The 12,076-nt window shown below is 42.3% G+C and overlaps 1 protein-coding gene across 3 annotated transcripts in view; it reads right to left on the bottom strand.

Annotated features, from left to right (window-relative positions):
- The window catches only part of MLLT6 (MLLT6, PHD finger containing), a 182,544-nt gene that overhangs the window by 26,827 nt on the left and 143,641 nt on the right, over positions 1-12,076 (bottom strand). For all 3 annotated transcript variants that reach the window (XM_040329957.1, XM_040329956.1, XM_040329958.1), the window contains one exon: positions 4,163-4,485. In XM_040329957.1, the coding sequence (XP_040185891.1) occupies positions 4,163-4,485 (323 nt within the window). The remainder of the gene's footprint in view (positions 1-4,162; positions 4,486-12,076) is intronic.

Below are 12,076 nucleotides of genomic sequence, written 5' to 3'. Positions count from 1 at the left end.
ATAGGCAAAACCTCGTTCTTCGCACCGAGGCCCGGGTACCGTCCACTTTGGCTATGAAGCACCTTGGACGGATCCGGATTTTATGGAGGCTTTTTACATCCAGCATGGATCCCTCCAGTGGAGCTCCTCAGAGCACATGTTAATTCGTGACCAACACCTTAGACACTGGTGAAAAAACTGAGGTGCTCCCAGTATGGGAGGGGTTATATAGGGAGGGAACTTCCTGTTCTAATTGATTACACCAGTGTCCAGCACCTGATGGTGGAATATAACCCAGATAGTAATGATTAAGACTCTGTGTCCCGTGATGTACGATAAAGAAAACAGCATACTGTACATGTCGGCAGTATTGATGGATTGAATGGTATAAACTTGTTTTTAGGGTGAACCTCCGCTTTAAGTTGAAAAAAAATTATAAAAAAAATTATATATCATATGTTATATTTACAGAAAAATTGTGAAATAGAATAAATGGCATATTTCTGTTATGGTTAGTTCTTTAATTTTATAACAGTTTGTTTTGCACAGTAACTTTGCCATTAAAGGGATATGAAACGGAATCGGAAAACACACAGAGGTTGATTGATTTACTAAAATTGGAGAGTGCAAAATCTGGTGCAGCTCTTCCAGTTTTTTTTTGTCAGCTTTGAACGAGCCAAAGAACTTCGAAGCTCATTGGCTAGCTTAACCACTTCCATACCGGGCACTTACGCCCCTTCCTGCCCAAGCCAATTTTCAGCTTTCAGCACTGTCGCACATTGAATGACAATTGCGCGGTTGTGCTACACTGTACCCAAACAATTTTTTTATCATTTTGTTCCCACAAATAGAGCTTTCTTTTGGTGGTATTTGATCACCTCTGCGGTTTTTATTTTTTGCGCTATAAACAAAAGAAGAGTGACAATTTAAAAAAAAAAACACTATTTTTTACTTTTTTATTTAATAAATATCACAATTTTTTTTAAAAAAACGTTTTTTTTCCCTCAGTTTAGGCCGATACGTATTCTTCTACATATTTTTGGTAAAAAAAAATCGCAATGATCATATATTGATTGGTTTGCGCAAAAGTTATAGCGTTTACAAAATAGCTGATAGATTTATGGCATTTTTATTTTATTAATTTTTTTACTAGTATTGGCGGCGATTTGCGATTTTGTTACTGTCACCGTGACATTGCGGCGAACACATCGGACACTTTTGACACGTTTTTGGCGCCATTCACATTTATACAGCGATTAATGCGATAAAAATGCACTAATTACTGTATAAATGTGACTGGCATTCAAGGGGTTAACACTAGGGGGTGAGGGAGGGGTTAATATGTATACCTGTATTGTGTTCTAACTGTGGGGGAAGGGGGGTGACTGGGGGAGGTGACCGATCTATGTCCCTATGTACAAGGGACACAGATCGGTCTCCTCTCTCCCCTGACAGGACGTGGAGCTCTGTGTTTACACACAGACCTCCACGTCCCTGCTCTGTCGTTACCGATCGCGGGTACCTGGCGGACATCGCGACCGCCAGGCACGCGCATCGGCATCTCGGGGGCACGCGCGCCGCCGCCGGCGCGCCCTCCAGTGGCCGCAGGAATACAGGACGTCATATGACGTCCTGTTGAATATTCAGAGTCACCGTGGAGCCGTCATTTGACGATGGCCCGGTACTCTAGTGGTTAATATACTCAGCTGTGCTAAATTTTTCAATCCAATTTTAGTAAATCAACTCCACAATCTCTGGTGCTTGGAGATGGGCATCAGAATGTTGCCTACATTTTTCCCTGCTGGCTTCACTGAACATGCCTCGCCTTAATGACCTCTTATGACTAGGGAAGTCAGTGGATACACTGTCTGAAATGAAACAAGACAGGGCGCACCGGCCTAGTGCATTATCTTAAGAAAGACCTCTCTTTGTTAAAGGATCACTAAAGGAATTTTTTTTTAGCCAATTAGCTTCCTTTACCTTACTGCAGTACTGGTTTCATGTCCTCATTGTTCGTTTTTGCTTTGAAGTTGCTGTAATTCTGCTGTGATCTCCACACTTCCTGCTTGTCTGGCTCCTTATGAAAAATCTCATGGCAGTTTTTCACTGTGTTCCAAGATGTGTGTCTAAAACTCCTCAGAACCAATCATATTCATTTTAAAAACAAAACACTGCCCTGGATGTGTTTCTTTTTGTTCTGTGGGTCTCTTTACTTCACAGAAACATGAAACCAGTTTAAAAACGAAAGTGAAACTGCAGGTACATTATATGATCGAATTTAATCTGTTTTTAATCGTTTTTAAAAGGAATTAGTTAACTTTTATGTCTCTATACCCTGTAAACAGTCATTTCAGCAAAAACATCTTTTTCCTTTAGTGACCCTTTAATATGGTAACTTAAGTAATATACAACAAACCAACAGGTGTACTATTATCAACCTTGTCGTCAAAGTAAGCGTCCAGTCCACAATACATCATATCACATTACCTATAGCCTAGGACAACTGAAAAACCCAACAGGCTGACATGTTTTGAGGAAATGCCTCTCCTCAGTCTCTGGCTCTAAGTAAGAGGCAAGTCCTTGAAACACCTTAGCCTGTTGTTGGGTTTTCCAGTTGTCCTACTCCCATTATGTGATGTGAATGATGGTGTATCGTGAGGCTGGAAGCTGAGGTTTAATTTGACAAGCTTTGATACAACTGACCTGACGGCTTAGTAGTATGATGTGTATAATAGCCAATGCGCCCCCTGTCTTGTTTTATGGTTCTTCTATTTTTGAACAATATAAACAGTGCAAATACCGTACGTCTACTCAAACATAGAGGCTCTTAGTCTTTGGCATTTCATATTATGTCTGTTTTTTGTTTATTTTATTATTAATTATTGTGCAATGTGCAGAATATGTACTGTTACTGCAAGTTATGTTTTTATTTAATTTTAATCTTAAAGTTGATTATGAATAACGAATATAACACTATTTTATATATCAAATACATTTTGTTATTTTTAAAAAGCTTTCATTTTCTGTATCAGTTTTCGGCCTAGTGTATTCTTCATTTTCGGTTTCAGCACTAAAATTTCCATTCAGTACACCCCTAATTATAAATATGGTGCATTCCATGACAAATTTTATTGTAAACCATAAAGGGTAAATAATGGTAACAAAGATGAATCCGCCCTTTCTGTGTTCCCACCACTGCGCTTATGAACAAATAGTGATAATCAAATTGGCAAAAGAGTGAAGCAGCTACTTTAAAAAATCAAACTGTGAAAAACATATTCTAAACCCCTAAAATTAGTGTAACAAAATATAAGCAGCGCTGTAAACAATGTAAGATGAAATATCCGTTTTCACAGGTATTCAAAAATAATGCTTATGTCCATAAACATCACCATGTGACAAAAGTAAATATGTGCACAAATTCCAAAAAATATATAAAAAATGTGTTTAAAACGGTTGTATACCCGCGATGATTATTTTTAATTTTTTTCACCTAATTGTTGTGTTTTATGGACTCATATTTAATTAATATTTAAACACATTTATATATATTTTTTGGAATTTGTGCACATATTCACTTTTGTCACATGGTGACGGATATTTCATCTTACATTGTTTACAGTGCTGCTTATATTTTATTACACTAATTTTAGCGTTTTAGGATATGTTTTTCAAACCATAAAGGGTATTCTAAAATAAAGCTCAGCACTTTCTGCCTACTTTTTGACTGTCTCTGTCTAACTTAGAATCCGTACAAGCCTATAGCTCCCTAAAAAGTATTTCACTATTTCTTGTTAAAAAAAAATAAGTATTTAGCTGTGTTTTTAACTTCATATGCTGTTTTAAAGTCTATTCAAAACACTGGATATTTAGGTTATTCACAGCACATCAAGCATTAAAGTGGTTGTAAAGGCTAAATATTTTTACCTTTTTTGCTGTCAATCAAATCCAGTGACAAGAGAGCCGCGGTTGGGGCTAAGCCGCGCTGTGTGTGTCAACAGATGCTCGGGATCAAGCTGGCATGAGTGCCCCCATAGCAAGCGCCTTGCTATGGGGGCGCTCGGAACATAGGAGGAGCCAGCAGCAGGACATCTTTTATTGCTGTGCACAAAAAAGCTATGCAAAACAGTATATATTCCCTTCAAATGATCTTGATGCAGTTGCTCTTAATTCATTAACTCACCTGGCTGGTATATGTGAGCTGGCAGTCCCGCTGCATAGAGGATTCTGGGCCTGTCCTAGAGTGCTCTGAAGATTTCCATTGATAGTTCCCAATATGCTGTTTAGCGAGAGCACTCCAGGATTTCCAGAGAGAGCTCCAAGAAGAGGAAGAGTTGCTAGTGTAGAGGGGCCTCCAGGGCCTGCAGCTCGTATTAGCCCATTCATTAGCTGCTCTGCTCCCACGGCAGGAAGTGATGGTGCTGTTTGAGACAGAGGGCATGGGGGTGGAGTACTATGCAATGACAAACAGGAACTGCTTCTGCTTGGGCAGCCAGAGTGTGGATCCTGTAAAAAATTGCAACGTATATTAGAAAAAGAAAAGGTTAAATATATCTGAGTTTTTGAAGCTGCAGGCTAAATATTGTTAAAAACAAGTGAAGACAGTGAGGAAAAAAAGCAGTAAATATATTAAAAGATATCCAAAATGTCCATGTAATTTCCAATATATTGGCAGGACCACTAGAACCATGGCCAAAAGAGTGGGAGAACATATACTGTAGATAACATAAAAAATGAGTTCAAACACCACACTGTATCTAACCACTTCAGGCTGATGCACAATAAGGACCCCTCCTTACTCAGTTCTGGGGCCTTGATAGCGTTCGCCAGCATTGGAGAGAAACTGACATGGCATAAAGTGTTGCAGATGGAGATGCAGTGGATATACAAGTGAAACACGAAAAAATTTGAAAAAAGTGCAAAAGTTCATTTATTTCACTAATGCGACTTAAACGGTGAAACCAATATATGAGAGAGACTCATTACATGCAAAGCAAGATAGTTCAAGCCGTGATTTGTCATAATTGTGATAATTATTGCTTACAGCTCATGAAAACCCCAAATACACAATCTCAGAATATTAGAATATTGTGAAAAGGTGCAATATTCTAGGCTCAAAGTGTCTCGCTCTAATTACTAATAAACCGGTTAAGACCCAAACTATTATGCAGGTTAAGGACCTTGCCCCTTTTTGCGATTCTGCATTGCGTCGCTTTAACCGACAATTGTGCGGTCGTGGTTACCAAACAAAATTGGCGTCCTTTTTTCTAAAACAAATAGAGCTTTCTTTTGGTGGTATTTGATCACCTCTGCGGTTTTTATTTTTTGTGCTATAAACAAAAATAGAGAGCCAATTTTGAAAAAAATGCAATATTATTTCCTTTTTGCTATAATAAATATCCCCAAAAAAGATATAAAAAAACTTTTTTTTTCCTCAGTTTAGACCGATACGTATTCTTCTACCTATTTTTGGTAAAAAAAAAAATCGCAATAAGCGTTTATCGATTGGTTTGTCCAAATTTATAGCGTTTACAAAATAGGGGATAGTTTTATGGCATTTTTTTTTACTCCTAATGGCGGCGATCAGTGATTTTTTTCATGACTGCGACATTATGGTGGACACATCAGACACTTTTTTTTTTTAATTCTTTTTATTGATTTTGACAATTATAGATAACAAAACAACAAAAAAAAAGGCAGCCGACCCAGCATAACACTGGGCCGGTGAAAGGCCAACATGGCCTAAGTACACAACCCGCAATTAAGTTAACAAACCAACCTAACCCTCCCCCCCCACCCTTTTGCTCAGCTCCCACTCTCCCTCCCATGAAACCACCGGAAACTTGCCAGTTGTCCCGCCTCCCACTCCTTCCCAGGATCCAAATACTTCACCCCACATCACCCGACCCTACCCAGTATCTGAAGTGTTGAAAGTTATGAGGAAACCCATATCCGTCATCAGGCCTTATCCAACAGTCAGGTCAGAGTTATACCAAGCCTGCCATACCCTGTCAAATTTTTTCCCACAACCCCTGGAAAGGTAAGTCGCCTTATAATACGGCATCATCGAATTAACCAGGCCCTTCCAAAAGCGCAAATCAGGTGCTTCCGGCTTGCGCCATTTTAACAGGATGGCCTTCCGTCCATAGCACATCGGACACTTTTGACACATTTTTGGGACCATTGTCATTTTCACAGCGAAAAGTGCTTTAAAAATGCACTGATTACTGTAAAAAATTATAATGGCAGTGAAGGGGTTAAGCACTAGGGGGCGCTGTAGGGGTTAAGTGTGACCTCATATGTGTTTCTTACTGTAGGGGGGCGGGGCTGGACGTGTGACGTCAGTGATCATCGTTCCCTATATCAGGGAACAGACGATCACTGACACTACCACAGAGAAGAACGGGGAAGGTTTGTTTACACTCACCTCTCCCCGTTCTTCAGCTCCTGTGGCCCGATCGCGGTCACGGAGCTTCAGATCGGCTGGGCTCCTAAAGAGGACGTATATATACGTCCATGTGCCCAGCTGTGCCATTCTGTCAACATATATAGTCGTGCGGCGGTCCTTATGTGATTAGGCCATAACACCTGCAAAGGGTTCCTGAGCCTTTAAATGGTCTCTCAGTCTGGTTCAGTAGGAATCACAATCATGGGAAAGACTGCTGACCTGACAGTTGTGCAGAAAACCATCATTGACACCCTCCATAAAGGAGGGAAAGCCTCAAAAAGTAATTACAAAAGTAGTTGGATGTTCCCAAAGTGCCGTATTAAAGCACATAAAAAAAAAAATTATGTGGAAGGGAAAAGTGTGGAAGAAAAAGGTGCACAAGCAGCAGGGATGAGCGCAGCCTGGAGAGGATTGTCAGGAAATGGCCAATAAGAAGTGTTGTGGACTTTCACAAGGAGTGGACTGAGGCTGGAGTGCATCAAGAGCCACCACACACAGACGGATCCTGGACATGGGCTTCAAATGGTGTATTCCTCTTGTCAAGCCATTCCTGAACAAACAAACGTCAGAAGCTTACCCAGGCTAAAGAAAAACAGACCTGGTCTGTTGCTCAGTGGTCCAAAGTCCTCTTTTCTGATAAGAGCAAATTTTGCATCTCATTTGGAAACCAAGGAGCCAGAGTATGGAGGAAGAATGGAGAGGCACACACTGCAAGATGCTTTAAGTCCAGTGTGAAGTTTCCACAGTCTGTGTTGATTTGGGGAGCCATGTCATCTGCTGGTGTTGGTCCACTGTGCTTCATTAAGTCCGGGGTCAACGCAGCCGTCTACCAGGAGATTTTGGAGCACTTCATGCTTCTTTCCGCAGACGAGCTCTATGGGGATTGGAGGTCGACCGATATGGGTTTTTCTCTGGCCGATGCCGATATTTAGAATTTGGGGCGGCCGATGGCCGATATATAATGCCGATTTTTGCGGCCGATTTTTATTTCTTGGCAGGTGGCGCTAATTGGCACTGGCAGGTTGCACTGGATGGAACCAATTGGCAATAGCAGATGGCGCTGATTGGCAGGTGGCACTGGTTGGCACGTGGCACTAAGGTGACACTGGCAGGTGGCACTAATTGGCACTGGCAGGTGGCACTAATTGGCATGTGGCACTGGATGGTACTGGCAGGTGGCACTAATTGGCAATAGTTAGCACTGGCAGATGGCACTGGTTGGCACTAATTGGCAGGTGGCACTGGATGGCAATAGTTAGCACTGGCAGGTGGCACTGGATGGCCTTGGCAGGTGGCACTGGATGGCACTAGTTGGCACTGGCAGATGGCACTGGCAGATGGCACTAGTTGACACTGGATGGCATTGGCAGGTGGCACTGGATGGCATTGGCAATGCCAGGTGGCACTAGATGGCATTGGCATGTGGCACTGGATGGTATTGGCAGGTGGCACTGGATGGCGTTTCCACTGGCAGGTGGCACTGGATGGCATTGACAGGTGGCACTGGATGGCATTACCAGATGGCACTAGTTGGCATGGCATTGGCAGGTGGCACTGGATGGCACTGGCTGGTTGGCATTAGCAGATGGCACTGGCAGGTTTCACAGCACATAATGTAGCGGATAATGTGTGAAACTCTCTCTATACAGTTTCACATGGTGCTGCAGAGAGCAGAGAGAGGAGCTCAGATTCATTGTGATGTTGAAGGTGGGCGGGACCCGGGTTGGGCGGGGCTCAGCTGTCCACCAGCCAATGGGATGAGATCATTGGCTGGATAGCTGCTGAGTCCCGCCCACCCCGGGTCCCGCCCACCTTCAACATCACGATGAATCTGAGCTCCTCTCTCTCTGCAGCACCATGTGAACCTGTATGAAGAGAGAGTTTCACACATTATCAGCTACATTATGTGCTGTGAAACTGTGAGAGCAGAGAGAGAGAGAGGAGCTCAGATTCATCGTGATGTTGAAGGTGGGCGGGACCCGGGTTGGGCGGGGCTCAGCTGTCCACCAGCCAATGGGATGAGATCATTGGCTGGATAGCTGCTGAGTCCCGCCCACCCCTGGTCCCGCCCACCTTCAACATCACAATGAATCTGAGCTCCTCTCTCTCTGCAGCACCATGTGAACCTGTATGAAGAGAGAGTTTCACACATTATCAGCTACATTATGTGCTGTGAAACTGTGAGAGCAGAGAGAGAGAGAGGAGCTCAGATTCATTGTGATGTTGAAGGTGGGCAGGACCCGGGGTGGGCGGGACTGAGCAGCTATCTAGCCAATGATCTCATCCCATTGGCTGGTGTTGGACAGCCGAGTCCCGCCCACCCCGGGTCCCGCCCACCCCGACATCAGTCCGACAGATCCATTCTCTATCTCCTTAGTGTTTCACACACACGGCACTGCTCTGCAGACAGTGTGGAGAAGGGAGGGGGAACCCCATGTTCCTCCTTCCTTCTCCACACTCTGCTGATGCAGATCTGCTAAATATCGGCCACATTTGGATAATAATCGGCCGATGCCGATATCTCCAAAAGTACTGAATATCGGCCGGCCGATATATCGGTCGACCTCTAATGGGGATGCTGACTTCATTTTCCAGAAGGACTTGGCACCTACCCACACTTCCAAAACCACCAAAACCTGGTTCAATGACCGTGGGATTACTGTGCTTGATTGGCCAGCAAACCCGCCTGACCTGAACCCCATAGAGAATCTATGGGGCATTGCCAAGAGAAGGATGAGACACGAGACTGAACAATACTGAAGGTCGCTATTGAAGCATCCTGGTCTTCCATAACACCTCAGCAGTGCCACAGGCTGATAGCTTCCATGCCACACCGCATTGAGGCAGTAATTGCTGCAAAAGGGGCCCTAAAAAGTACTGAGTACATATGCATGCTCATACTTTTCAGAGGTCCGAAATTTATTGATTTCACGGCTTGAACTATCTTGCTTTGCATGTAATGAGTCTATCTCATATATTAGTTTCACCTTTTAAGTTGCATTAGTGAAATAAATGAACTTTTGCACTATATTCTAATTTTTCGCATTTCACCTGTATAGGACTTCAATCCCTCCAGCCTTTGGATTAAACATCATTATTGCTTTAAATTTTTTTAAACTGATTATTGATTGCAATAATATATCTGTTTTTAGCGAGATTGTTTTTTTTAGATTAGAGCTCTGGTCCCTCAGGGTTTCTATTGTAATACCTATTTTTTTTTTATATAATATACTTTTAGAAGTTCTTTATTATTATTACATACATTTGTTTTGTGTATTATATTAATCATTTTAATAATGTATTTTTATTTATTGGTTTTATTGATGATTTCGGACATATGGACATTTACCACTAGATGGTGCTGTCCTAATTGTTTCCTTCATATAGGAAATAATAGGCAGGGTTGCATTGGTAATTCTGGCCATAGGGATATTCACCACTAGATGGTGCTGTCCTAATTATTTCCTTCAAGCCGCAATATACCCACCTGGTCCTACTCAGCTCTAAGTTGCATCCATGCACCAAAATAGTTTATTCATCATTGCTTAGGTGATTGTTGACTATAAATATGTTTATGTATTAGTTCATTTATTGATCCCTTTGTAAGGTTGGCTATTTATGTACAGTCAAGGCAGCGTGTGTGCATCGGCGCTCTCTAGAGGCAGATTCTGTATTACGTTTTTGTCCTCGCCTCCATTTTGGAGGAGCCTTATATAGTCAAATAAAAGCAAGCAGGAAGTGGTGTGACATCACTTCCTGAAGAGCCAATCATGGCGAAACATATGTCAGAGTGGAGTATCCATAATTTCCGGATCCATATTTGATACCCTACACCAGGCTTTGCCCTTCGAAGCAAAACGTGGAACGCACGCCACCCCCAGGCATCAGTTGACTCACACACACTGTTTACACCAAATGCCAGGCCATGCACTATTACATGTGAGTGTAACTGCGATCATTGCTGCTGTTTTTACTTTATTAAAAATTACTGCACTATGAGACTTTCATCCGTGTCTCCTGTGGAGTCATTTTTTACATTCTAGCTCATTCCTGAGTAGATATTAGAGTGGATTTATGCCATTAGCAGAACCAATCTGGTGTTCGGAAAGCGTTTTTTGTCGTTCCTGTAAAAAGGAGTCAAACAGCTCTGGCGAGTGGCCATCTTCATACTGAGCACTCGTGGTGGAAGATCTAGAAGTTTTTATCTCAGAGCATTCTGTTTTGGTGTTGGGATTTATTCACTTATGGACTTTATGCTTGCTTATTTTTTCATTAACCACTTAAGCTCCGGACCAATATGCTGCTAAATGCCCAAAGGCGTTTTTACAGTTCGGCACTGCGTCGCTTTAACAGACAATTACGCGGTCGTGCGACGTGGCTTCCAAACAAAATTGGCGTCCTTTTTTCCCCACAAATAGAGCTTTCTTCTGGTGGTATTTGATCACCTCTGCGGTTTTTATTTTTTGCGCTATAAACAAAAACAGAGCGACAATTTTGAAAAAAATGCAATATTTTTTACTTTTTGCTATAATAAATATCCCCCAAAAACATATATAAAAACATTTTTTTTCCTCAGTTTAGGCCGATACGTATTCTTCTACCTATTTTAGGTAAAAAAAATAGCAATAAGTGCTTATCGATTGGTTTGCGCCAAATTTATAGCGTTTACAAAATAGGGGATAGTTTTTTTGCATTTTTATAAATTTTTTTTTTTTTTTACTACTATTGGCGGCGATCAGCGATTTTTTCCGTGACTGTGACATTATGGCGGACACTTCAGACAATTTTGACACATTTTTGGGACCATTGTAATTTTCACAGCAAAAAATGCATTTAAATTGCATTGTTTATAGTTAAAAAAGACAGTTGCAGTTTGGGAGTTAACCACAGGGGGCGCTGTAGGAGTTAGGGTTCACCTAGTGTGTGTTTACAACTGTAGGGGGGTGTGGCTGTAGGACTGACGTCATCGATCGAGTCTCCCTATAAAAAGGATCACTCGATCGATACGCCGCCACAGTGAAGCACGGGGAAGCCGTGTTTACACACGGCTCTCCCCGTTCTTCAGCTCCGGGGAGCGATCGCGGCTATAAACGAATAGCCGCGCCGTCGTCCCGGATCGCTCCCTGCGGGAATCCGCCTGCCGCGGGGGGGGGGGGGTACCGATCGGACCCCCCACCCGCTAGAAGGCAAGAACGTATATATACGCCCTTCTGCCTGTCCGTGCCATTTTGCGGACGTAAATAGTCGTGCGGCGGGCGTTAAGGGGTTAATGTGCACATTTAAGTTTGATGCAGTGTTTTCTTTGTGCCAGTTTTTTACATGAACATGTATAGCGCCTTATTCTTTATTTTTTAATTTTACACAGCTTAGTGATTTGTTCACTTTAAAGGGGGCAGCTGTTTGTTTATATGTTCTTATCCCCATAAGGCACCATTTTTTTTTTGGTAAACATTTTTATATTAAAGAGGAGATCCGTCCTCCCCCTCCACAAATTAAAAAAGTCAGCAGCTACAAATACATTCAGTAGTGTCCTCACATGAAACGATTCTTGAATCGGCTCTTTGGTGCTGGTACTGCCATTTTGGCTAAGGGAGACTTGTACTGAAGTCTTGCGAATTCACAGCAGATTTCCTACTGTGCATGCACAAA

This window comes from Rana temporaria, chromosome 12, assembly GCF_905171775.1.
Source record: "Rana temporaria chromosome 12, aRanTem1.1, whole genome shotgun sequence".
In the NCBI taxonomy this organism is placed as follows: domain Eukaryota; kingdom Metazoa; phylum Chordata; class Amphibia; order Anura; family Ranidae; genus Rana; species Rana temporaria.
The sequence above is the reverse complement of the archived record's forward strand: the minus strand, read 5'-3'. Positions and strand labels throughout refer to the sequence as shown.